At 38.0% G+C, this 25,028-nt stretch overlaps 2 protein-coding genes across 3 annotated transcripts; both read right to left on the bottom strand.

Annotated features, from left to right (window-relative positions):
• Positions 1-1,325: 1,325 nt before the first annotated feature.
• Positions 1,326-13,512, bottom strand: LOC134822149 (very low-density lipoprotein receptor-like). Of its 2 annotated transcripts, none has more exons than XM_063833055.1 (8): positions 13,254-13,512; positions 11,547-11,635; positions 5,931-6,047; positions 5,374-5,499; positions 3,330-3,456; positions 3,027-3,074; positions 2,732-2,838; positions 1,326-1,714 (listed from the first exon to the last, which is right to left on the bottom strand). In XM_063833055.1, exons 2-8 carry the CDS (start codon positions 11,617-11,619, stop codon positions 1,704-1,706), a joined length of 609 nt encoding a protein of 202 aa, XP_063689125.1. In that variant the 5' UTR covers positions 11,620-11,635; positions 13,254-13,512; the 3' UTR covers positions 1,326-1,703. The 2 variants fall into 2 exon arrangements, with proteins under 2 accessions (XP_063689125.1, XP_063689127.1); XM_063833057.1 differs by having other exon boundaries at positions 2,763-2,838.
• A 4,131-nt stretch (positions 13,513-17,643) lies between these two features.
• On the bottom strand, positions 17,644-18,982 carry LOC134822169 (uncharacterized). The gene is made up of 2 exons (XM_063833081.1): positions 18,958-18,982; positions 17,644-18,785 (listed from the first exon to the last, which is right to left on the bottom strand). The coding sequence occupies exons 1-2, from the start codon at positions 18,980-18,982 to the stop codon at positions 17,644-17,646; spliced, it is 1,167 nt and encodes a 388-aa protein (XP_063689151.1).
• Positions 18,983-25,028: the final 6,046 nt, after the last annotated feature.

Raw genomic sequence — 25,028 nt, 5'->3', positions numbered from 1 at the left:
AAATGTATTCGAATAAAGTTTGAGACAGATATTTAATATTATTTATATTAATTACAGCTACTTTCATGTCTGTTTTTTGCACTACTTACATTAAATTCCATACTCCGGTGAGTACAGGAGTAGGGTTTTGCTCCTGTGTGAATTCTCATATGCACTGTGAGATTACTGTTTCTAGTCAACCGCTTACCACACACATCACACTCGTGTGCTCTCTCTCTGTGTATCTGAATGTGTTCTTTTAAAGTGTATCTGAACGTAAAAAACGTCTCCCACAATACCTACACTTGAACTCATCATCGCCATGTGTTTATAGCTTGTGTTTCTTAAGAACATCAGGTTTGTTGAAAGACATAGGGAGATGATGACTGTTGGTGACAAAGTGAGAGTTAGTGAAACACTTAGTGAAACACTGAGTGGAAACTTTCATTTCGTCACAAACTATCATCAAAATATATGATCGACCCACTCATAATAGCGAATAAAGAGTACCAATATGAAGTTATAATGTATAAACCAACGTCCCATTTGAGTAATAATAAGTATTGTTTAGAAATGAGCATCCAAATTCCAAATATAAATAAGAAAAATGTTTTACATTTTAAACCGTTGAGCATTATCGGCACAATAATTTGGACGAGTACTGATTAATGATTAGTTTAGTTGGTCAGTTAGTGCCGAGATCAATCCATTAATCATCATATTATGTTTCTAACCCTGTACGATGTATCAAGTGTTGAGAATTGGTGCCTCAAGTGCCTCAGGGCCTCAAAGTGCTGCCTCAAGGGCCTCAAAGTGGTGCATCAAGTGCCTCAGGGCCTCAAAGTGCTGCCTCAAGTGCCTCAAAAGAACTAACCACATGGTACGTCTGTTATACCGGATGAAATATAATACTCGAGTTTCAATATGCTAATATGTAAAAACACAGCGATATGTAGGTACTGCTAACACATATAATTTAACTAACACATATAATGTGTTAACAAGTAAGCAAGTATACTGACACGCATCTCCAGGTAGAGATAGTTGGGGTTAGTGGAGTAACGCGTTGTTTTAAAAATTGTCCCACATTCAAACGCCCCCCCCCCTCCCCCATGATGTATTGTAAAGTTACCTCAAAGTTAGTAATCAAGGATGAAGGAGCTGGTTATAACATTCCCGACTATACAACTTCCACCCCGGTGTTTAAGAGGTGGATTAATTAAGTTTAAACTGCTACTGTGAGCGTAAAATAGGGTGTGGCCTATTAACTTAATAAACTTAACAACCTGAAGTCTGAATAATTTGATTTGGAACCATGGTTTACCCCACTCAAAATAATGATGCAGTTTTAAGACAAATTAAAATATATCATAAGGTAGTATAACATATTGTACTTGTAGGTTTATAATCTACTATTACCAAAACGCGCCGATCGTTGAAATCGTCGACGTTCTTGAATATTTGAAATAAATATTTTACGAGTATCTCACGTTATTAAATAACATACTAGTAAACATATATAATAATAATATGCGTATATCCTGATTTAAAGACGTTTGATGCTCCAAAAAATTATATGCATAAAGACTTTATAATATGAAAACAATGAAGTTCAAAAAAAACTTAAACAGTCCAGTTGCTGCAAATTTCAGTCACTAAATTTAAATTATATAATCCTTTTCGTTTGAACTTCTTGTACATCAGCTCCTTTTTAGTTGTCTGGCTTACTGATGACCTGCAAATATTTATTCGACCATTAGATATAAACATTTTAAATATAACCATAACTTAAATTGATCATCACATAGTGATAGACCAAATATGACCGATGCGATACTTTAACTCCGAATATTTTGCCGGAGAAACAAATAACGGCAGCTTTTTTCAAAAAAGCGTCAGATTCTGACGTTTCGCCTTCACTGAGTTTACGTCGATTTGTGGTTTGGTTGTAGTCACTTGTAGACCACATCATATTTTGCGCGGTTTTGTTTCGTGTTAACAATGCGCACATCATGTCACGTCCTATAATTATTGTATCGTATGCCAACTTTATTGAATGTTATATAATATTCTGTCTCATTGTATTACTATTATTTGTGTCTAACATAAACTAATAAATTTTGATGCTTACTCGACATGCCGCAATCTTATTTGCTCATGTAAATGTAAAGTAACATCTGTATTCAACTATGTATTCGCTATTTACCATTCAGTGTCAAACTATTAAATAATCAGCCGCGAGTTTATCGGCTGATATCATAATTTTATTTGTTTTGACTTGCTGAATTTTATCAGTCGGTAGTTCATTAAGCTTGTTTCATAAAAATAACACTTTTAGGTTTATACGGGTTCCTGCTAGTAACCCTAAATGGTGTCAAGACTTAATGACAATACACTAAAATAATTATAACCTATTTAATTGGCGTTTTTGACACCACTTGGGGGTCCACATTTTCGGCTCTAGAATCATTAATATTATTCCTTGGCCAATTTTTTATTTTTTCATGCTGATTTGGAGACCATTAAAGCTTTTGACCCAGCCAAAAAAGTTTCAGTTGTATATCTTTTACGGTTTTTTGCGGAAAGTCGCGTTAAAGTAGTGTATTGAGTATTGACACCGTTTAGGGTTATATTATACGGGTTCCTGCTAGTATATACTTATATAGTAAAATAATCACAAACAAACAAACAAACAACAAACAACTTATTACAAGTTACAATAACTTATTTAACTCGATTCAATGGCAAAAACCTTGTGCAAAAAATTCACCACAGTTAATTACCACATGTAGGTGTATCACAGTACTCCCATCGAGGCACAGTTCCAGCTCGCCATTATAACACCAGGGGCCTGAGCCACTGAGGAAAATTATGACATATGTTACAATGGAATATTTCAGAAAAGAAATTTCATAGATCAATTATATTTCTAAATCCATCTTCATTGCAGTTTTTTTGTAGATTTATTTTATAAATGTTTGTGCCCATACCTTGTGCTCGACTTGATGACAATAATTATGGAACACTACCAGATATTGAAAACTTACCCGTCTGGATTTCTGCAATAGTTCTCTTGCAGTCCTAATCTAGTGTATCTGAAAATGTTTTTATGATGAGGTCTTTTCCTAAAATAGTCAATGATGTGCATTTTCGATGTATATAATATTATAATCATATAGATTAAAAGTGTTATGGGGGTAAACAGAGTGATAAGTAACAATATACCATCTGCAAAGTTACCATGATGGTCTCAAACATAAAAAAGAATAAATCCAAATAAGAAGCAACAAAAAGACTTTTGAATAACTTTAGAAGTGTAGAACGGCTTAAAAAGCAACGAAAAAATTTACTCTTGCTTGGATCCAAAATTCTGTGTGTTAGGTGATTGAGAGTCCCATCCCTGGCATTTGCGTCCTGATTTTGTGACAGCTACCTTTCCCCTGTACTCTGATCCGTCATTTTCAATACAATCTGGAGCTGGGAGTGGAGTGGGAGCTAATCCATTGGTTATTCTTTTTAGAAAACATTGTTATAGCAAAAACAAGAACAGTTTCTCGCTTACAATAGTGAGGTATATTGGGGTTTGCAGTAAATTGGGGCGTATTAAATCGGGTATCTGTGAATCAGGCGCGGTAAAGGCGACCTAGAGAGTAGCGATCAGTGGACAGTGTTAATAACGCAGTATAAGTATAACTGTTTGAGAAACTATATGATTTTTCAGTGGTTGAATCCGCTTCATCAACACAATCGTCTCCCGTTGGAGTTTCTTCAGATAACCTTGTGACGCTTTGAGGCACTGAGGCACCGAAGGCACGACTTTTAGGCCCTTGAAAAACCAGTTTTGAGGCGCTGAGGCACCTGAGGCAACAATTTGCAACACTTGATGCATTGTACAGGGTTAGAAACATAACATGATGATTTCGTGACTAACTAGACCACTCAGTTAGATAACAGTTTTTATAAATAATTGTGGCAGTTCATTGTCGTCATAAAACTAATATTTTGTCCAAAACTGTTGGTTTGCTCAACCTGCATCACTCGATAAACTTATTCAACTATTGAGATCGAAAGTTAAACTCTTATTCACTCGACAATCACTTGACTTATACTTTAACACGTTCTCTAGGTGTTTCTTAGTGACTATTCAAAATATTCAAAACTTTATCAGCTTATCCCTCTAATCTGACTCAGCCCTAACCCTAGCCATTAAACAAAATACTTCATCTTACTGTATATCTGCTTTAACGAAACTTATAGAGTTAAAGGAGTATATCTGAGGACAAGACATTGCTGAGATGATAACTACCAACAACGGTCACCTTTAAGTATGAAGCTGTTTTAGTTAACTGTTCTTAGATTTAAATAATTGTAAATAAAGAAAGTTGAAGTAAGTCGAGTTTAGTTTATAATAAATCTTCAGCCGTATTAAACAAGCGTGCCTTCCATTTTAAAGTAGTGAGACATAAAAAGACTTGAATTATTTTTTCCTTTTCACCCTTTTGAAAAAAGGCAATAGTGACAGGTTACGAATGGAGGTTTTTGCAGAAAAACGTGGATTTTGGAGAACGAGATAGGTGGGTTTAAATATGTCGTGTGTCCTTCCTTCCTTACGTCCGTTACCATGCAACGAAAAAGTTGCGCGCGCGCGAGGATTGCTTTCGGAGATGTGATGTATAGATAGCCTGTGATCTATGAAGGCGCGGCGCGACTGTGTTTTAACGTATATGATGCATGTAATGTATAATATTACTATTAGGTTTGCCGATAATTTCTTGAATTACAGATACAAGTTAAGTTCTACGGCAATTGAACTGAATTTCAAGTGTTTGCCGTATTTGATGCATAATTTATCAATATTATTATCAGATCATTAATATTGAAATGAGCTGATTGGAGCTTATACTTAAATCTATAGTAAATGTGAAATGGAAATCTAGCGTCCGCCAAAACGAAACAACGGGCGCAATTCTTGTTAACATTTGCCGCGACAAATCTCAATACTATACTACTATATAACTTGGCCATTCCACATAAACTTGACAATATGAAATATAAATTGTTTCAGCTGTAATAGCGTAGTCCCGGCCCTATGGCTGGGTTACACTATTGATCACTACTAATAATATAAAATACAAATTTATAATGTCCTCATAATAACGATAGGCACCCAATATTCTACCCCAATTACTCGACATACCTTAAAATATGGCTAGATGACCCATTATTATGGGTTTTGGTCAAATAAAGTATAATATTATCTGACTATTATCCAGATAATTGCAATTTTTTTGAGGTACTGTCTACGTCCCAAAATCTGACGGAAATTTTAGTCCGTTATCATTGGGTAACATATGTTTTAAATTGGTAAATAAGTTAAGTTTATAGATACTCAACCTGCAGGAGAGCAGGTTGCAGTTGATTCGTCTGTCCCATCATCACAATCGTCTGCTCCATCACATACCCAGGCATTGATGATACATTTCTCATCGCCCGAGCACAACCATAATCCTTCTTGACACTCTGGAGAGTAGTTTATTATTATTGATTATTGGATGCTATAATAAATCATAATTACAGGATAATATACTTTTGTGAACTATGAGGGCTTCTATTTTGGTCAGGAAGTCAACACCCCTATCAGTCGGTATGATAGGAATAGTGCAAATTAAAATGTAGCAAGAGAGATCAGTCAGCACTATCACACCACATCTATATACAAGGAATTTTGAATATTTTGATCAGTAACTGGAAGACGCCCGATTTGGTGTAGCTAAGCAGGCGTACTTACGTCAACTAAATAAAGTATAATGTTATTTGACTATGATCCAGATAATAGCAATTTTTTTAAAGGTACCGTCTACGTCCCAAAATCTGACGGAAATTTTAGTCCGTTATCATTGGGTTACAATTGTTTTAAATTGGTAAATAAGTTAAGTTTATAGATACTCAACCTGAGCAGTTTTTTTCGTCTGACCCATCACTACAATCTTGTTCCCCATCACATACCCAGGCATCTTCGACACATTCACCGTTCGAGCACGGCGAAAATCCTTGTTCACACGCTTTCTCTGGAGCATAGTTGATTATTATTGATTATTGGATGCTATATAATAATTACAAAATAATGTACTTTTGTGAACTATGAAGGCTTCTATTTTGGTCAGGAATTCAACACCCCTATCAGTCGGTATGATGGGAATAGAGAAAATTAAAATGTATCAAGAGAGATCAGTCAGCACTCTCAATCTGGGGGGGGGGGGGGGGGTAGTTGATGTTTATAGAATAATAGAAAGCCCGTGGTCACAGGGAAGAAAGTAATAATATTCAGTGGTAGTAAGTTTTTATCGCATCAAAATATATATCCATCTGAACCGAAGATACAGCCGATTTAAATGCAAAGCACTTCATATCCTGCGTGACATTCGACCACTCATGGTAAAAATATAATTGGTATTAACACACTTCTGACTTCTGAGTAGTTGACATTAACAGACTTCTGAGCAGTTTTTATTTATAGACTTCTGAGTAGTTTTTATTTATAGACTTCTGAGTAGTTTTTATTTATAGACTTCTGAGTAGTTGACATTAACAGACTTCTGAGCAGTTTTTGTTTATAGACTTCTGAGTAGTTTTTATTTATAGACTTCTGAGTAGTTGACATTAACAGACTTCTGAGCAGTTTTTATTTATAGACTTCTGAGTAGTTTTTATTTATAGACTTCTGAGTAGTTGACATTAACAGACTTCTGAGCAGTTTTTATTTATAGACTTCTGAGTAGTTGACATTAACAGACTTCTGAGCAGTTTTTATTTATAGACTTCTGAGTAGTTTTTATTTATAGACTTCTGAGTAGTTTTTATTTATAGACTTCTGAGTAGTTTGTGATATTTATAGATTATTATTATTATGAGTCAGTTTTTGCCAAAACTAAAACTAAAAGCAGCGTTTACAGTTACATTACATTTTGAAACGAGATTCTCGGAGAACAGTTTACCTTTCGATATTTTGAACTTATTACCTAAAATTCTCGGCAGCAGTTTTCCTCGTGTGCGATAGGCATATTTTAGTTTAGGTACATACTATTATTTAAGAATTAGATTATATTGAAATTTAGAATAACTTTAATATTTATGTAATCACGTTCTAATCCTAATGAAGTAATTGCTCAGTAGTATTTATATAGTTTATATATTGTTTGTTGTAAATTATCATGAGTCACCTTCACCTCAAATTGTACCGATTTTTTCACAGTTTCAGAACCTCAAATCATGTAAGTTTTCATTTTCCAGCAAATAGTTTCATACCTGTCATTAAGTTCTGTAGACGCATTTCACTTAAACCAATAAGCTTCACTCAATTAATTAGCCATCCTATAAGGCCTATTTCATCTATCACATGACACACCATCCCATTTATAATCTTCCGCTTTAGTTCACCTTGTTGAAAGAGTTTGTCACCATTAGTCTGCTTAATCCTAAAACTTCCATTCCATTCATGTTACATGACCATTTCTCACAAGTTTTCGATTCCCGAGTCATAATATAGTTTTGAAGATTCAGTTCTGTGTCATCAACTGTACCAACAGAGGATGGAGAATTAATCGGATCCAGTTCAGAGTCAACAGATGTTCTACCCGCCGAATATGACTCCTATTCATCCTTCCTGCTGTTAAATGTACAGTCAGTTAACCCTAGTGCTAGGAGTGTCTGCAGTTGGAAAATCCCTTATCTTGAAGACATTCATAGCTCTATAAACGGAAAAGTGGTTGAAATCTTATGTGCACGATGCCCAAATCAGCATAAAAGACTATCATACCCACCAATTTGACCGTAGTACCAGGATTGGGGGTGGGGTACTCCTTTAAACCCACCGTGACCTGCACATCACAAACACTGAGTCGCTTGACAAAGACTCCTGTCAGCTTCTCATGTGTACTTCGGAACCAGCTAAGATAATTATCTGTGTGCTTTACAGACCGCCTTCAGCACCATTACTGATTTCAAAGCTTGCCTCGATGCTGTACACGAGTATACTAACGGCAAAGAGGATTTTGACAAATGCTTTCTAGGGGACTTAAATTTCCCTAGCATTTCATGGGATCATCCAATGGTTGGCACTCCCGGCCCATCTACAGAACTCATGGAGAATTTCATGAATAACCACCTGTATAGTCAGTACATCCTTCAACCAACAAGGCAGAAAAATATTCTGGATCTATTCATGACAAATTCAGCCTCCCTTGTTACCCACGTGGACGTCAAACCCACAAGGATGTCTGATCACGACCTGGTGGAGATATTTTTGTCCTACAACCCCTGTCAGCCAAACATCAACCTTCCTCCTCTGTTTGAAGCTGCATCCTTTCGAAGGCTGGACTTCAACCAAACTGATTTCACTAGCATCAGCGACAGAATCGAGTCCTTCGACTGGGACAACATTCTGGACACCAATGGAGTAGAGAGATTTCCTGAGCTCTTTAAGTGTACCCTACTAAACATCTGCTAAGACCATTGTCCGCAAAAACTACCACCAAAAGGACAAATGTCATGCAAGATGCGCATTTTCTCACGAAAGAAACGGAGATTGCAAAAACATCTGGATAGAGCTAATGCTGACCCCACGTCTTCCAAGTAATCCATCGCAGTCCTCGAGAACCGTGTTGCTTTAATTCACTATGATATTAGAGATACCATTGTCAGTGATAGACACTTCAGAGAAGAGCGTGCAGTAGGGAAAGTTAAGTCCAACCCAAAGTATTTTTATAGCTCCGCTAAGAGATTTTCTAAGCAGAAACAGTCAATTAACATGCTCTTCGATGAAAGGAACAATATCTGTACTGATCCTCAGCAGCTATTGCAAACATCCTGCAAAACCAGATGCTGTTGACATGACTGCTGCTGATTTTGCATCCCCAACCATTGCAAGCATATTTGAAGATGCCGACTTGTCATTCTCAGAGGGAGATGTGGTGTCCACCATTGATGACATAAAAGCAAATGCCGCACCTGGCCCTGACGGTAACCCTACAACACTTCTCAAATCTTGCAAGTATGCATTGGCACGACCAATACACCTCCTCAGTCCTCTCCTCTGGTTCAACTCCAAATCGTTTGACTCAGGTGCTGTCCCGGCATTCTACAAAATATCCCTCATCTGCCCATTGTACAAGAAGTGGAGCCATGCAACTGCGTCAAACTATCGCCCTGTGTCCTTGACCTCCCATATCATTAAGATATTTGAGCGCTTCATTAGGAAACGACTCGTCCATCATCTTGAGTCCAACAACCTACTGTGTAGCCAGCAGCACGGATTTAGGTCAGGTCACAGTTGTCTAACACAGCTCCTCCACTATTTTGACGACATCCTGGAAAACTTCCTTGATGGAAATGACACCGACTGCATATACTTGGATTATGGCTATGCCAAGTATGGTATCCAGCCAAAAATCATAAATTGGATAGAGTCATTGCTGAACGACCGTACTCAACAAGTAGTGGTAGAGGGACAGCTGAGTGTAGCAGCCTTAATCATTAGTGGTGTCCCACAAGGAACAGTTCTTGGTCCTATCCTGTTTCTTATCTTCATCAACGACATCACCTTCTGCGTTAATTACAGTGTCATTTGTTGCTTTGCAGATGACACAAGGATTATGAAAGCCATATCCAAGACTCAGGATATGCCACTGCTGCAGCAAGACCTTGACAGAGTCACTCGGTGGTTTTCAATGTCACTTCATGAAGACAAATTACATGTGAAGTCTACCAGTATTCAACCTCCAAAGGCAATCTTACGCCTGTCCAACAACTTCGGGACCTTGGAGTTACTGTCAGTTCTGACTTGAGCTGGACTTAACAAATCAAAGCTATGGAAAACAAGGCCGCGTGGGTATTGAGTGTCTTCCACACCAGAAGCTCCACTATCATGCTGACACTATACAAGTCTATGGTACGCAGCTAACTTGAATACTGCTGCCCATTATGGAATCCATCTAAAGTGTCAGATATACAAGAACTGGAAGGAGTTCAACGGACATTCACATCTCGAATAGCAGCTGAACCAAACACCTTGATTACTGGGGGAGATTAAAAAACTCTCACTCATGTCTTAACAACGTCGAAGGGAACGCTATATCCTGCTACACATGTGGAAGATCCTCCATGGGTCCATCAGCAACGATTTGAAGATTAACTTCACTTCAAGACCTCAAACTGGCATTAAAGCAGAACTTGTACCTTCCTACGAAAGGGTGTTGCTGCTTACCACCAGAGTCTCTATATGACAATTCATTCGCTGTTAAAATGGCCCACGTCTCTGGAATTGTCTTCCTGGTTACATTAACAAGATGGAAGAATTTGAATCCTTCAAAATACAACTCACATCCTTGCTCCGGCAGATCCCTGACCAGCCTCCGGTCAAGGGATACACATCCCTCAATACCAACTCCATCCTGGAATGGCGAAAGGGTCCTGTAACAGCGGAGCTATGGGGCGGTCAAGATAGTTGATGACCCTGTTGCAGTGCGCTAAACCCAACAAAAGTAAATAGTACTTTTTAATGTTTCATCTTTCTTCCACAAAACCCAAAATTTAACGTATTTTCTTTTGTACAACCTTCCACTTATTTCGAGCAGCTAGGTACAGTAAGTGTGCTACACTCGTAGGCGTACCATTTTAAAACCAGAATCTCAGAGAACAGTTTACCTTACGATATTTATTGAGACTATTTATCATAAACAGTGTATCACTTGGAAGTGTCTACCACGATTAATGCAACACATTGTAAGGACGTAAAGTAGATCCACATATCTTTATAGTTTTGTCTTTTATAGCTATTTGACACTGGGATTCGAGCCCTTGACCTTCTATTCAAACATGGTGGCAGTTTACCTTATAACTTCAATACCTTAAGTTGTATTCATCTGAAAGTTTTTGTATTATGCGGGTTGCTGGGTTGATTATCTTCATGATTATAAAGAATTTTAACGATAAGGCAAAATATCTCATTGAATACAAGAAAGAGATCTCCGGGACCTTGAAAGAAATGTGGAGATCCCTTCATCGGTCTCCCATCTACCATGTTAAGGTAATTTGGCAAAATTGAGCCAAAAGTTGACCAAATATGGGCGTGGTTGTCCCGCGGGCACCAGGAGTCTGGAACCCACTCAAAAGTTCGGTCACGGGCCCTATAAGCCTATAGTTTGTTGGTCAACAAACAGCTGTATTTCAAAAATTCATTGAGGAACGTTATTGGTCCGGTATTTAAATGGGTTAAAACATAAATGGCCGGAGTAAGCCGGTCTAACGGCGACCGTTATTATTATAGATGTCAGTATTGAAGCGGGTTAATTTGTTTGTTACTAAACTTATTTATTTATTGGAAAACTATGACAGGTGGCAGATCAAACCATCTAATCATTAAGTTAAGTACCTATTATAACTGACGAAAAAAAACCATTTGAAATGCGCAGATCGGTATAAAGCAAAATATTAAACTTGAGTTAAAGATACGATTATAAAAGTTAAAATCAACATTGCATTGAACATGCATTATTCGGTCATTTTCCTACCTATTCCAAGACCTGCACTCACTGCCAAAAGCATCAAAGCGGTGACCACAACGATTTTCAGAGACATGTTCATTCTCTATTCTGTTATTCTGGAAAGTGGAATATTATAATAACGGTAAAAAACGAATTTCAAAGTGAAAACTGACCTTCGTAGTGCTATGATTGATAAACGAAAGGCTATTCTGAAAACATTCACGGAGATTATCTTCACAAACTCCTTTGTCACTTTTCAAGAAAATGTGTACACAGGCAAAAAGGGTATCCCAACTGGAAATTGTATTTCGCGTCAAGTCGCTGATATCATGCTTCATTGGGTGCTATTCATCAACATCTGGCCTGAAATGATACAGCTATGGAGTCTTATTTTATTCTGGCGACGCTTCATCGACGATGTCTTTGGAATTTGGAAGGGCTCCAGGAGGCAATTTGATCTTTTTGTGTCGAAACTAAATGAAGCCGCAAAACGATTTGGAATTCAGTTCGGTGATTGTTAGTTTGGCAAATCAGTTAACTACTTGGATGTAGAACTCTCACTGGGGGAGAACAACAACATCGACTACAGACTATTTAAGAAAGAGACTGATGCCAGGCTTTACCTTAATATTGATAGTTTCCACCCAAACCACGTCTTTAAATCAGTAGTATTCTCACAGATGATCCGAGTGATCAAACGAAATTCGCAGGATCACACATGTGTGGAGGACATGGAGGAACTTAAAGAAGACCTAATGAAAAGTGGACACAAGGAGGGGACCTTAACGGAAACAGAGCCTGAAGCAGTCTTGAGGTCAATAGAACACGATTTGTATGAGAGGGAAGATAAGAAGCCAATCACTGACAAAGTTGTCTTTTCAGTGAAATTTTTCAAAGAGGTCACTGAACTTAGGAAGTTGGTACACACTACTAGTGAGGACATCAAACAATTATGCGGAGACGTACAGATATTGTTTGCACTACGTAAACAGCCATCTATAGGCAACACAGTAGTGCGTAATAGAAAACTCAGTTCGTGCTCCGAAACGGATTCTTTCACCGTCAGCCAAAACTGTGGCGGGAGAGGCTGTGCAACCTGTCCCCAACTGTTCAACTCCAACGAAGTTATCACTGTCAATGGTTTGGATTTAACTCTGGATTTCCGGTTGACATGTAAGGACAGCAATATAATTTATGTCGCCCAATGCCAAGTTTGTAATAAACTTCCCCAGAGCCTAAAAGACGACACCTATTTCGGCCAAACGGTTTCTCCATTTCATATCAGAATGAATGGACACAGAAACAAGTTTAAAATTGATAATGAATTGTCATTTGAGAAGTCGGCACTTTCCATGCATTGTTTTCTAGCGCATAAATCTGATTTCACTATGGGAGTTTTTAAATTAGGTGTAGTAAGAAAAGTCCGACCAACAGCACTTGATAGAGAAGAGAGCATTCTTATTTCAAAATTTAGAACTAATATTTTCGGGTTAAATAGGATTGTAGTTACTCGCTGAATAATCTGTTATGCTCTGTTGTCCATTCTACCTAACACATTGAGCTCTTTAGTAAAGTTTCAGATTAAAATCTGTTTGAATTTTCAAGTTGTTAACTTTTAAATTGCTTTCATTAGTCTAACCTAATTTTATTTTTATAGGCTAGTGATGTAAATATACGAAGAATTCACCTATATTTGTGCTGTCTTACTATGTGTCCAAACCAAATTGAACTGACCTTCGTGTTCTGAACAAGTGAGACAACTCTTGCGATAACTGGAAATTTGTCTACATGCCTAACAATGATAAATGGTTAATAAATAAATCACAACATACACCCCCCGTAAAAATCAAATAAAATTTAAAAATTTAACAAATGGAAACGCGCAAATGCGCGCGTCAGCTGAAAATTCGTGCTTTTTATACGAATTTGCGCCATTTCAATGCGCAGATAAGGATACATTTAAAACATTGATAAAACTTCTCAAAAGTCACATACTCGCAAAAACCAAATAATCGGTTCGTATAAAAATACATCTTTCTAGTAGAGGCTCTTACGGGCAAAAAGACGTGTTTTCTGCTACGAGTTTAGAGACCTAACCGCTAATTGGACACAATAGTATGATGTCTAAGGATCGATAATATGTTAAGAAGTATAAATTTGGACTTATTAGTCACGTGCTATACCAATGCGCGTTTAAAACTTTGACAGTCTATTACTCTAAGGCAAATAGAGTAATTATATTCATATTTTGTCAGCAATAAGATCACATTATTTTCTATTTAGTGTGAAAATATGAGCTAGAACGGACATAATCTCGCTGAGTTATAGCTGTTTGAAATTTATGATGAACGCGCGGGTGCCAATTGATAACAACTAAATGCTTTTGCGCGTAGTGCGCGTCGAAAATTTGGCAAAAACGCTTGCGGAGTGACAATATTCAAACTTCGATAAAGTATATGAAGTGGGTACTTCTCGGAAAGGAAAAATTTAGGCAAACACGATGTGACTATTTTTGGGTTGATTTAATACAACTGCAAAAAATTATTCAAACTTCAAGCAAAAAAGTCAAAATTTTTACCACTTTTTTGGATTTTTACCTCAGAACAAATAAAGGGATTTGTTTTATTTTTATACAATCTTGTGCGGCTGTCTTTTAGCTATCTTTATGCAAGTTTTGCCGACATGCCAACAAAATTAACTTGCTCAAAATATCAAAAAACATGGTTTTTTGGCCTATTTTTGGCCCAAAAATCGGTTTTTTGCGATTTTACCCCAGAACAATCAGTCCAATCATCTTGAAACCACTTTCAATCGATTCTACGGTCAAAAATACGTCTAGTAAGGTGTATCTGGGGTCCCTAACGTATCGAGCAGACAATGCCCGTAAGAGCCTCTACTATTCAGAAACATGTGTTGTTCTAAACGGCACTCATAAAACATGAATTTGTAAAACACGATTCAACATGAATTTGTAAAACCTCAAATCTACCAAGTTATAAATCCGGTTAATACCATAAAAATCACAATTCCAGAAAATATCTCATTCATTAAACAGCAAGTCAATAAAGTTTCAACCTGCCTCAAACCGCGGAGGAGGTACTCCCTTATTAGTCCTCTGTGACCTACGTAATGCAGGGGTTAAGTCCGGTACCACAACATCCGACGGCGGAACAGCAGGGTTACACGTATTCTTAGTAGGAACAGAGCCACTATCTTGTCCGATTACAACAGGTCCTGCGGTTAATTCCCTATCAATAGTCTGTACTTCACCGCAATCAACAACAGAATTTTGTCCAGGGTCAATCTCAACTTGACCTGCCAGAGGAGCAATATCCCGAATCGATACCGAGGCCTCCCTTCCGGAAGCAAACCTAACTTTTAGTACAGACAGATCCGTCTGAAAAATCGATCTGCCGACACACAAAGCTTACAAAGGATTTTTGACGTTTTTGAGTCCTAATAGATGTCCTTTATGGCTGACCAACTTTTCCAAACTTTTCCACGTGTCTTAAGGCCACTTTTTGCCACTTTACCACTTTTTACCACCTTTCTTGTTTGTCAAATATCTTGAGTTGTGAACATCGTAGAAAGTTGCAGATTAATCGAGGGTGTTTATATTATCAGGAAGAAAAACTTTTGTTCAAACAATTTTTACGTCAGATAATCAGTTAATTGGATAATTATCAATTAGCTAATTAGCAAAATTCTAAAAAAATTTTATTGGCTCAAAATGATCGGAATAGCTTAAAACACGGAAAAAGGTAGTTTTTAGAAAAACTTTGAAAATTTTTCACTTACATTTTTTTTCGAGACTTCGAAAAATTTCGAAAATTCAAAATATTTTTTTCCTCCAAAAGTGATCAAATTGCATGAAACGCGGAGAAAAATGCTTTTCAAAAAAAACTTAGTGAAATTTTCGTTTCAAGAATACTTAAATCACCAATATTTGTAGTTGGAGTTCAGTAAATCTCGGCAGATATTAGTAATCAGGAATCACTAAGTGGAAAGGTCTGAAACTGAAAAACGTTAACCATACGATATAAGAGTTTCATAACTAATTACTAAATTACAATACAGCCTTATCGATATTCACAGAAACTGCACCAATGGCACAGTCAAGATCGAACCGATAGCCTGCTGTACTATCATTTTATTGATTTCAATGATGAATCAGTGGGGTTGTGCTAATCTAAACCAGCCTACCTGGATTACCAGACCTCTTCTTTTCCTCAACAAACAAACCGAGTTGTTCATATCGCATTTGGTGGGTGATGTAAGTACATATCGAGCTGTATTCAATCACAATACGACACAATACGTGTATATTATATTATGGCCCTTAATAAGGTTTATCAAACGCTTTATACCGCGAGAAACCCAGTATAGAGAGGTTTTACAGTTTATCACGAAAATGTCTACTTGGCCTCATGGCTCATTTACAGCTCAAAGAAGGCAAGAAACGACCAGGGAAACTAAGGAACAGCCAGGTCCAGGAAGCAAGTGAAAATACACCTTTCAACATCTACTGTGACTTGTTTTGTATTGTACTGCATACCGCTTCATTTGCTATGCGGGATACCTCAAATCACCCCCATATGTCAGGGTCGGCTAAAAGTAAAATCAACAAGGGTAACATACGGGCAAGGGTAATATTTAAATACGAGCGACGGGCAAGGGGAAGTAAAGAACCGGCCGCGGTAATAATTAATTCAGTGAAATGTTGCACGAGATCCGAGTCAGGATATTTTGGAAATTGCTAATAGAGACGACGGGACAGATCCTGATCAAGAAGGATTGTTAATGTTATTGAGGATGATGATTTGAAATCCGGGCGTTGTGAAGTAAAAATACAGGTTCTTTCCGCAGGATATTTGAGGCCATGATGATCAGCTCGGGATTAATGTGGGACGGACCGAAGAGCATTGAAAAGAGCGAGTTGACATTTTAAGCTTTCTGGTCTTTTCTTTCCTTCTTTGAGCTGTCAAAGAGCCATGAGGCCAAGAAGACGTTTTCGTGATAAACTGTGAAACCTCTCTATACCGGGCCTCTCACGGGAGAAACGAGAAGTGTACGGTATAGAAACACCCCGTTATAGAGCGTTTCATATACCTCATTAAGGGCTATAATATAATATACACGTATTGTGTCATATTGTGATTGAATACAGCTCGATATGTACTTACATCACCCACCAAATGTGATATGAACAACTCGGTTTGATTGATGAGGAAAAGAAGAGGTCTGGTAATCCAGGTAGGCCGGTTTAGATTAGCATAATTGACGGTACAGAGAGGTTTTATTTATTACAAATGTGATTATCTTAACCCCACTGATTCATCATTGAAATCAATAAAATGATAGTACAGCAGGCTATCGGTTCGATCTTGACTGTGCCATTGGTGCAGTTTCTGTGAATATCGATAAGGCTGTATTGTAATTTAGTAATTAGTTATGAAACTCTTATATCGTATGGTTAACGTTTTTCAGTTTCAGACCTTTCCACTTAGTGATTCCTGATTACTAAAATATGCCAAGATTTACTGAACTCCAACTACAAATATTGGTGATTTGAGTATTCTTGAAACGAAAATTTCACTAAGTTTTTTTTTGAAAAGCATTTTTCTCCGCGTTTCATGCAATTTGATTACTTTTGGAGGAAAAAAATATTTTGAATTTTCGAAATTTTTCCAAGTCTCGAAAAAAAAATGTAAGTGAAAAATTTTCAAAGTTTTTCTAAAAACTACCTTTTTCCGTGTTTTAAGCTATTCCGATCATTTTGAGCCAATAAAATTTTTTTAGAATTTTGCTAATTAGCTAATTGATAATTATCCAATTAACTGATTATCTGACGTAAAAATTGTTTGAACAAAAGTTTTTCTTCCTGATAATATAAACACCCTCGATTAATCTGCAACTTTCTACGATGTTCACAACTCAAGATATTTGACAAACAAGAAAGGTGGTAAAAAGTGGTAAAGTGGCAAAAAGTGGCCTTAAGACACGTGGAAAAGTTTGGAAAAATTGGTCAGCCATAAAGGACATCTATTAGGACTCAAAAACGTCAAAAATCCTTTGTAAGCTTTGTGTGTCGACAGATCGATTTTTTCAGACGGATCTGTCTGTACTATTTAGCAGATTCAGGCTGTAGTGAGACAATATCCACCTCTTCGCACAAATCATCGTACTTATTAGACCTCACGTGTTTCTTAAGAAGAACCTTGGATGCCCCAATAAGCCAAGAAGGTAGAGAATTACCTGTGGCAGATCTCCTAACATAAGTAAATAATCGCTCATGAGGTGATTGATTAGTTGAGGTACATAATAAGGTGCGGATAGAGTGCAGAACTTGAGGGAGGACCTGTTCCCAGTGACATGGTGCTAATTTCTTACTAGCCAACGCCAGTTCAATTCCTTTCCATATAACGGCATTATATCTTTCAACTTGGCCATTTCCTCTGGGGTTATACCGGCTGCTATTTGAGAATCCAATGTTGTTCTCAATTAGGAATGATCTGAATTCGTGAGAGACGAGTGATGGTCCATTATCCGAGTGAACCATCCCCGGAGTACCGAACAATGAAAATAAATTCATGAGCGCCTTAATCACTGTCCTTGACTCTTGATCACGGCACGGAATGGCAAACGGGAACCTCGAGTACTCGTCAACTACAGTTAATATGAACCTGTTCCCTGTACCACTTGGTAAGGGTCCCTTAAAATCAATGCTCAATCGTTCAAAAGGTTGTGTTGCCTTAATCACTGGAGAGTTCTCGGACTTACAGAAACGTGGTTTAATCTTAGAACACACCACACATTTCGCGATGGTCTCTTTTACCTCCGCTAGAGAATAGATAAGATTCTTACTCCTAACGAAGTGATACATTCTAGTGACCCCAGGGTGACATAGTTCTTCGTGAATCCGAGAGAGGGAAGGACCTGTATGATATGTAGCAGCACTAAATGCTCTTGACAAGCAGTCCGCTGTGACATTAAGCGGGCCTGGTCTGTACTCTATGTCAAAGTCTAGACAGCTGAGTTCAATACGCCATCGGTCTATCTTGCTGTTTTTAGTCTTTCCATGATTCTTTTCATCATATATGTACGAAACAGCCTGCTGATCCGTAAGTAATTTAAAGTGCCGGCTAACTAAGTAATGTCGCCACGCACGACATGCCTCCACAATAGCACAAGCCTCCTTCTCCACTGCATGATGTTTCCTTTCATGAGGCTTCAATGTTCGAGAAAAGAATGCCACCGGTTTTCCTCCTTAATTCAAACTGGCCGAGACTGCAAAATCAGAAGCGTCAGACTCTAGCACCATCTGCTCATTAGTGTTAGGGCAGACTACACAGGAACCCTCTATACACGTTTTCAGATTATTAAATGCCGTGATTGCCTCTTTCTGTAGGGGGAATTCCGGGTCTATCAAAGGTCGTACCAAGTCCGAGAATTTTGGCACCCATTAAGCATAATAAGAGAATAAGCCCATGGCCCTTTTTAGTGAGTCAGCATCATGTGGTACCGGCAAGTCCCTCAACGGCTGCATGCGCTCAGGATCAGGACGGATAGTGCCGTGAGAAATTTGATAGCCCAAAATGTTGATAGTTTCAACTGAACTTATAGTCTTATCATGATTCAACGTTAGTCCCAACTTCTTAATAGTCGATAATAACCCCTTGACGTTTTTGTCGTGATCTTCCTGATCATAGCCCCCAACAGTTATATTGTCCAGATAAGGAAAAACACTATCTAACTTATTTTCCTCCACAAGTATGTCCATATTACGTTGAAAAACAGGCCCGCCATTAGTGACTCCAAAGGGAATGCCATTAAATTCAAATAGTTTCCCAGCTGCTTCAAAGGCTGTGAGTGACTTTTCTCCTTCGAGAATCGGGATTTGATGGTAGGCAGACTTAAGATCAAATGTGCTATAGATCCTGTACTTAGCTATCTGCGAGGCCATAGTATCAAGGTTTGGCAGAGGATACGCATCTAAGTGTGTGAATTTGTTGATCGTTCGAGAGTAGTCTACCACCATTCGGGGCCTTGCCGAATCTAAACCTGTAACGAGGACTTGTGCTCTCCAAGGACTATTACTCGGCCTAATAGTGCCCTGTTCCAATAACTCTTTAACCGATTTTGCTATAAATGCTCTCTCTGCATCAGAGTACTTTCTGGACCTACAAGCGATTGGATTGGTGCCTTCCATTAATGTGGAGAATAGAGGTATGGGCTCAAGGTTCGACATTGAAAGCTGTGCACAGTTCCTACCAGCTTCATCTATCACCAAGGGATCTCTATTTCCTCCGAAATTAACCACAAGATTCATATGACTTCGGAGTAAATCCAAACCCACGATTGCGTCGCAACATAGTTTGTCCATAACTGATAATTTACACTCTGAATAGGAGTGGCCTTCAATCACAATATCTACTACACAGGACCCCTGAGTGTTTGTTGACATTGATTCCGAAGCTAAAGTTATTTTGTTCGTACCCGGGCCTATCGTTATGCCATTTCGCCTAGCAAAACCCAAGTCAACAAAACTCTCTGAGCTACCAGTGTCAATCAAAATGTAAGCGATATGATTATTTACCTTTGCGTTGACGGTTGTCTGAGACAGCGTTGAAGGTGTCGATGGAGACATAGCACAAAGATAAGAGAATGGGGATGATTGCTGGGGCTGATCAGCAGACGGGACGTTGTAGGCGTTGTTAACTGGAGTATAAGCGTTGTTTGCAGAGTTCTTCTTAGAGATGTAATCATTAGGTGCGGTCTTCCCAAGACCCGTCGCTGATCGACATACTCGTGCCCAATGTCCGCGCTTACCGCAAGTTTTACAAGTAGTATTATTAGCAGGACACGCTGTTCGAACATGGTACTCCTTACCACAATATCCACACTTTATATTAGGACTAACTGAATTGCCGTGAGTGGCAGCTACAATAACATAAACCCGCCACGCAAAGGGTTTATATAACAGATCATCCCGCGCTAGCGGGATGATCTGATAAACACATACGAGTGCGCGCAGCGCACGAGTTTTGTGTTAATATGTAATCCCGAAGCGCCAGCTGAGGGATTACATTTATTTAGCCCTGAGCGTGAAGTGTTTATGGATTATAATTATCTCCGGCGATTTCGACAAGGGATTTATACTTTAGAATTAGCTGCTTTGGCAACGTTCCCAGGAATTTGCGTGTAAAAGAAGTGGACGGTTACGATGTTTCATATCACGTGGTGCGCTTTCGTGTCACGTGGTATAGACTCGGCGTATGCTATTGGTGGCACGTGGTACGCACGTGACGCGCCCACGTGATCGCGCGTCTAACTGTTCTACTATTATCGAGTTCTTAAATCAGCAGTATCATTGATTATTGTAAGTCGGAGAATTGAATGATAAACATCAGTTACGACTAAAAAGCGGGCCGGGTTTATACAAATTTCCGGGGCGGGATGATATCACCTTGAGATGTTTATCTAACAGCGGGCCGGGCTGAGTGATAATATGATCCCGCGTCGAAATCCCGGAGATATTTATAACCGCATGATCCTTTGAATCCAGTCCAGAATCGTTTCCATTAACAATACCATTTAGATTAGAACCGTTATACTTTTCATTGTTTGAGATTGATTGCTCCAGAGTAAAAGCCAGAGTGATGGTATCATCTAAACTTTTAGTGTCCTCCATTAGGCGCTGCCGAATTTGCTTGTCCCTTAGCCCACTGATAAGAGCTGTTCTAATGCTCTCTTCCCCATGAACAGCAGCTGATACTTCGGTAAAATTACACTGTTTCGCCAGTGTCCGCAACGCCAAGACGAATTGATCAACTGATTCAGCTTCAGTTTGACTCCGTGTAGATAAACAAAATCTCGCAAAGTTAGTATTCTTTGTTTTAACAAACAAACCATTCAAGATCTTAACTGCCTCCGAAAACTTTGTTTCACCCTTGATAGTTGTATATATTGAGGGGCTCACATAATTGCAAAGCACCATATATTGTGTCTCTTCGGTGTTAGCTTTTTCACCAAGAATAGTAATAAAATTGTCTAGAGTCTGTTTCCAGTGCAGGTAGGTATCTGCAACTTCGTCACCTTTATCTGTGAGGGTGATGTCCAAGCGCTGAGGGCTTAAAAACTTTTCCATGATGAGGGATGTAGACAAATATGTTCTGAACAAGTGAGACAACTCTTGCGATAACTGGAAATTTGTCTACATGCCTAACAATGATAAATGGTTAATAAATAAATCACAACACTTCGTGCCACAATAAAAATTGAATGCATCGTTTAAAACGCAGGTAGTGATATTCTGATAATTTGTAATAAATGATTTATAAAAATTGAACCATTCATCTTAAATGGAAATGTTTAAATGCCTTATAATAACAGTTCAGTCTTCTTAAATTTGTACGGAAAAGTTGAACAAATTAAATTCTTTGTCATAATCATAATAATTTGATAACATTTCAAAGCTTCCCAAATGTATTACTCAACATATTTTCCTGGCGAAAATGTCCAACTCAAGCCTCAATGTAGATCAAACCCTATTTAAATTGAACCCATTATAATAACAAACCACTATACTAGCCCGGAGTATATATAAGTAGTACCAGCCAATGTATACTAAGAAGTAAGAATATATACAAAAACGTGTTAAGATAGTAAACAAGTTTTTGTAAGCAAATAGCCTCTGGTTATAGTAGTACCGTGTGAAATTCACGACAACAATGAGTTATTGAATTATCGCCCACGAGGCTCAAAGTCCCTGGAGCAGAACTGAATGCAGTGAACTGCATAAAGCAGCTCTTTAAAAGGAATAACTTAACTCATCGTGTCTCAACAATCGAACTCTCAACTCTACCTTGTTTTATTTTGTTCCAAAAATATCGTATCGTTTAATCTGAAGATGCTGTTTAATCTTAAAATGCCCGAGACAGAGTTGTGAGGTTTTTAGAACAAAAATAACCGGAGCAGTGCAGCTGACAAAAGACCGACTAAGGAGGACCCCAATAATTAGGGGTCCTATCATATCACCAAATAGTGACGTATAATTAGTGGTGTGATCCACCAGTAGATGTAGCTGTACATTAAGAAGTTAACATGATCTTGTCTGCTCGACTCATAGATCACATAAGAGACGGGAGCTCTTGCTAATGGGGGTGGTTCTAGTATCAAGGGACCTGAGACTTTCGTGTCGAAAGCTTGCAAGGGTAGTATATATACTGGTAGATGAAAGATAAATTATGAACCAATCTATGGCAGTATGATTTATGAAGTATCGCATCTACAACTTGAAGATGCAACTTGTAGTACAAGTACAAGTTAGCTAAGTGTAAAGACAAAGTGCCGTTCGCTCATTCGCTGTTGCAGTTCTCTTGTGCTTAGGACTGGGTATATAAAATATTGATTACGTAATATGTGAACGACCCATTGTATTGTAATAATCGAAGAGACTTATAGCTTCCATAGAACAATAGCACAGTACATTCAACAACTGCGTAGAGTTCGAGGAGGTAGGGGCTACTAGAATCAAGTACGTTTGCTTTAATCAAGGACAATTGGTAAAACCCATTTTAACAGCGTGAATATTTATCAAATACAAGCGCGCTAGCTGCAAGCATACTTGTATCATTTAATTTTAAATCAAATTTATTCGGATATATATTTATTGATTATGTATTGAATGTATTCAAAACCTATAAGAGATACGAAAAGTTTTTTTCGCAGGAGCTTTCAAAATACATGTGTTAATCGTCTTCAGCTAGGGATGATGTTGTGAAGGGATGATTATATATGATGGAGTGGTGTCAATGATGTTCTTAGTTCTTAAACATGTGTCGATTTACATGAAATGTAATCTACTCCATATCAATGAGTAAATGTTGCTACATGATCCATTTTAAATTTTCCTCTGAATATGATGAGACCTGTGCAAGGACCAGACCATTTGCTAAAGTGCTAACCTGCTAGATGAGTCTAGGTCAATATTCATCGATGGTAAGGTTATTACTGAAGTCAAGGATACCAAATTAGGTATTGTTATAGGTAGTAAGTTAAACTGGGCTGCCCACATGCACTACATTCGTAAAAAACTTCGGTCCATGACTGGTGCAATCTGTAGAATTCGACACTCAATACCTGGTGAACTACATTTGAAAAAAATATATAATGCTCTCTTTGAATCACATCTCAGTTATGGTATAAGTGTTTGGGGTGTTGTCCTTAATGAACGGTCAAATGATAGTCTCACACCTAATATTACTATCATTTAAACAAAAATTCCAATTTTATGCCATTTATTACAGAATAAACAAGTTTACAATAAATCAATTTTATATTTAATGGAATCCTAATTCAATGTGTAGTATGGCTGTCACTCTTTGAATAGATTAGATATAGGTTTACGGGGCAAAGGAGTGTGCGTGCTGTTCGCTATTGCTGAGTATTGCTCACACCAAACGGCAACTTATAGTAAAAGGTAATCACACTATATAATGACAACACTATATAATGACAAGCACTTTATAATGACAGCTGATCTTTGTCATTATATAGTCTGCAAAACGCACCATATAATGACAACACTATATAGTGACAAATTTATCTTATATCGACTTTTCCTTACTTTTCTTTGATTCTACTTTTAGAATATTACTAAAGCAAATAATCTTATTTAAGTAAAATGTATAACTGTCATAGAAATATCTAGTACAATCGAAATTTTCTGTTCATGAAGCACCAGTCGAGCCAGACAGCCAGGAACAACACAGATCCAGTAGGTCTTCGTGACTCCGTCAGTTCCGTTCCTCTTTCTGTTTAAGGTGTAGCGTTGACCATCCACGAGAGCGTTGTCCTTTCCTCGTTTACCAGTAGTGTATTCAACAGAAGGAGTAGCCATGATTGATATAACTTGTCCTTCATTGAGCCCTATATATACGAGTACCACCACATGATAACAAGCTCCAACGACACCAACGAGCTCCAACAAGTACTCATGTTTCTACTTGAGTACTTGGATCACATCCTTTCCACAGCTTGCCTTAAAATATTTGAGATGACGGATCATCAGCTAGTGATGATCTGTGGCACGTCGATGTTACGCGACCTTACCATTTGAAAGCATGGGTCACATCCTTTTAGGTAAATTTGCAGCCGTCTCACATGTCATTATATAGTGTGCAAAACATACTTTATAATGACACGACTATATAGTGACAAGTCATTATAAAGTGCTTGTCATTATATAGTGTTGTCATTATATAGTGCGGGAATCAAATTTTATTGAATTGTGTTTGGCCATTTAAATTACGTTTACCCTGAAAAAAATGAGAGTTCTAGCTTCTCAGATGACCGAGATATGAACCTTAACGAGGTTATTCATTACGTGTGATCAGGTGATTGGTTTACCTAATCACGTGATTAGGTGACCCCGTTAACCACCCCGTTAAACATTATGGGAATCGATAAGGCTGCTCAATTAAGGTGTCGTGTCGCGGTGTCACATAA

This window comes from Bolinopsis microptera, chromosome 10 (genome assembly GCF_026151205.1).
Source record: "Bolinopsis microptera isolate Bmic1 chromosome 10, MBARI_Bmic_1.0, whole genome shotgun sequence".
NCBI classification, from domain to species: domain Eukaryota; kingdom Metazoa; phylum Ctenophora; class Tentaculata; order Lobata; family Bolinopsidae; genus Bolinopsis; species Bolinopsis microptera.
This window is presented reverse-complemented; position numbering and strand designations above follow the sequence as displayed.

What these genes read in the sequence shown, in the direction of transcription:
- LOC134822149 (XM_063833055.1), bottom strand. Translation starts at nt 11,619, where the DNA reads ATGAACATGTCTCTGAAAATCGTTGTGGTCACCGCTTTGATGCTTTTG. An exon ending in GAGTGCAGGTCTTGGAATAG is followed by an intron (nt 6,048 to 11,546) that starts GTAGGAAAATGA and finishes ACTATGCTCCAG; the next exon opens with AGAAAGCGTGTGAACAAGGA. An exon ending in TGCAACCTGCTCTCCTGCAG is followed by an intron (nt 3,457 to 5,373) that starts GTTGAGTATCTA and finishes CTCCACTCCCAG; the next exon opens with CTCCAGATTGTATTGAAAAT.
- LOC134822169 (XM_063833081.1), bottom strand. Translation starts at nt 18,982, where the DNA reads ATGGGTGCCAAAATTCTCGGACTTG. An exon ending in TGCCAAAATTCTCGGACTTG is followed by an intron (nt 18,786 to 18,957) that starts GTACGACCTTTG and finishes GTTTGAATTAAG; the next exon opens with GAGGAAAACCGGTGGCATTC.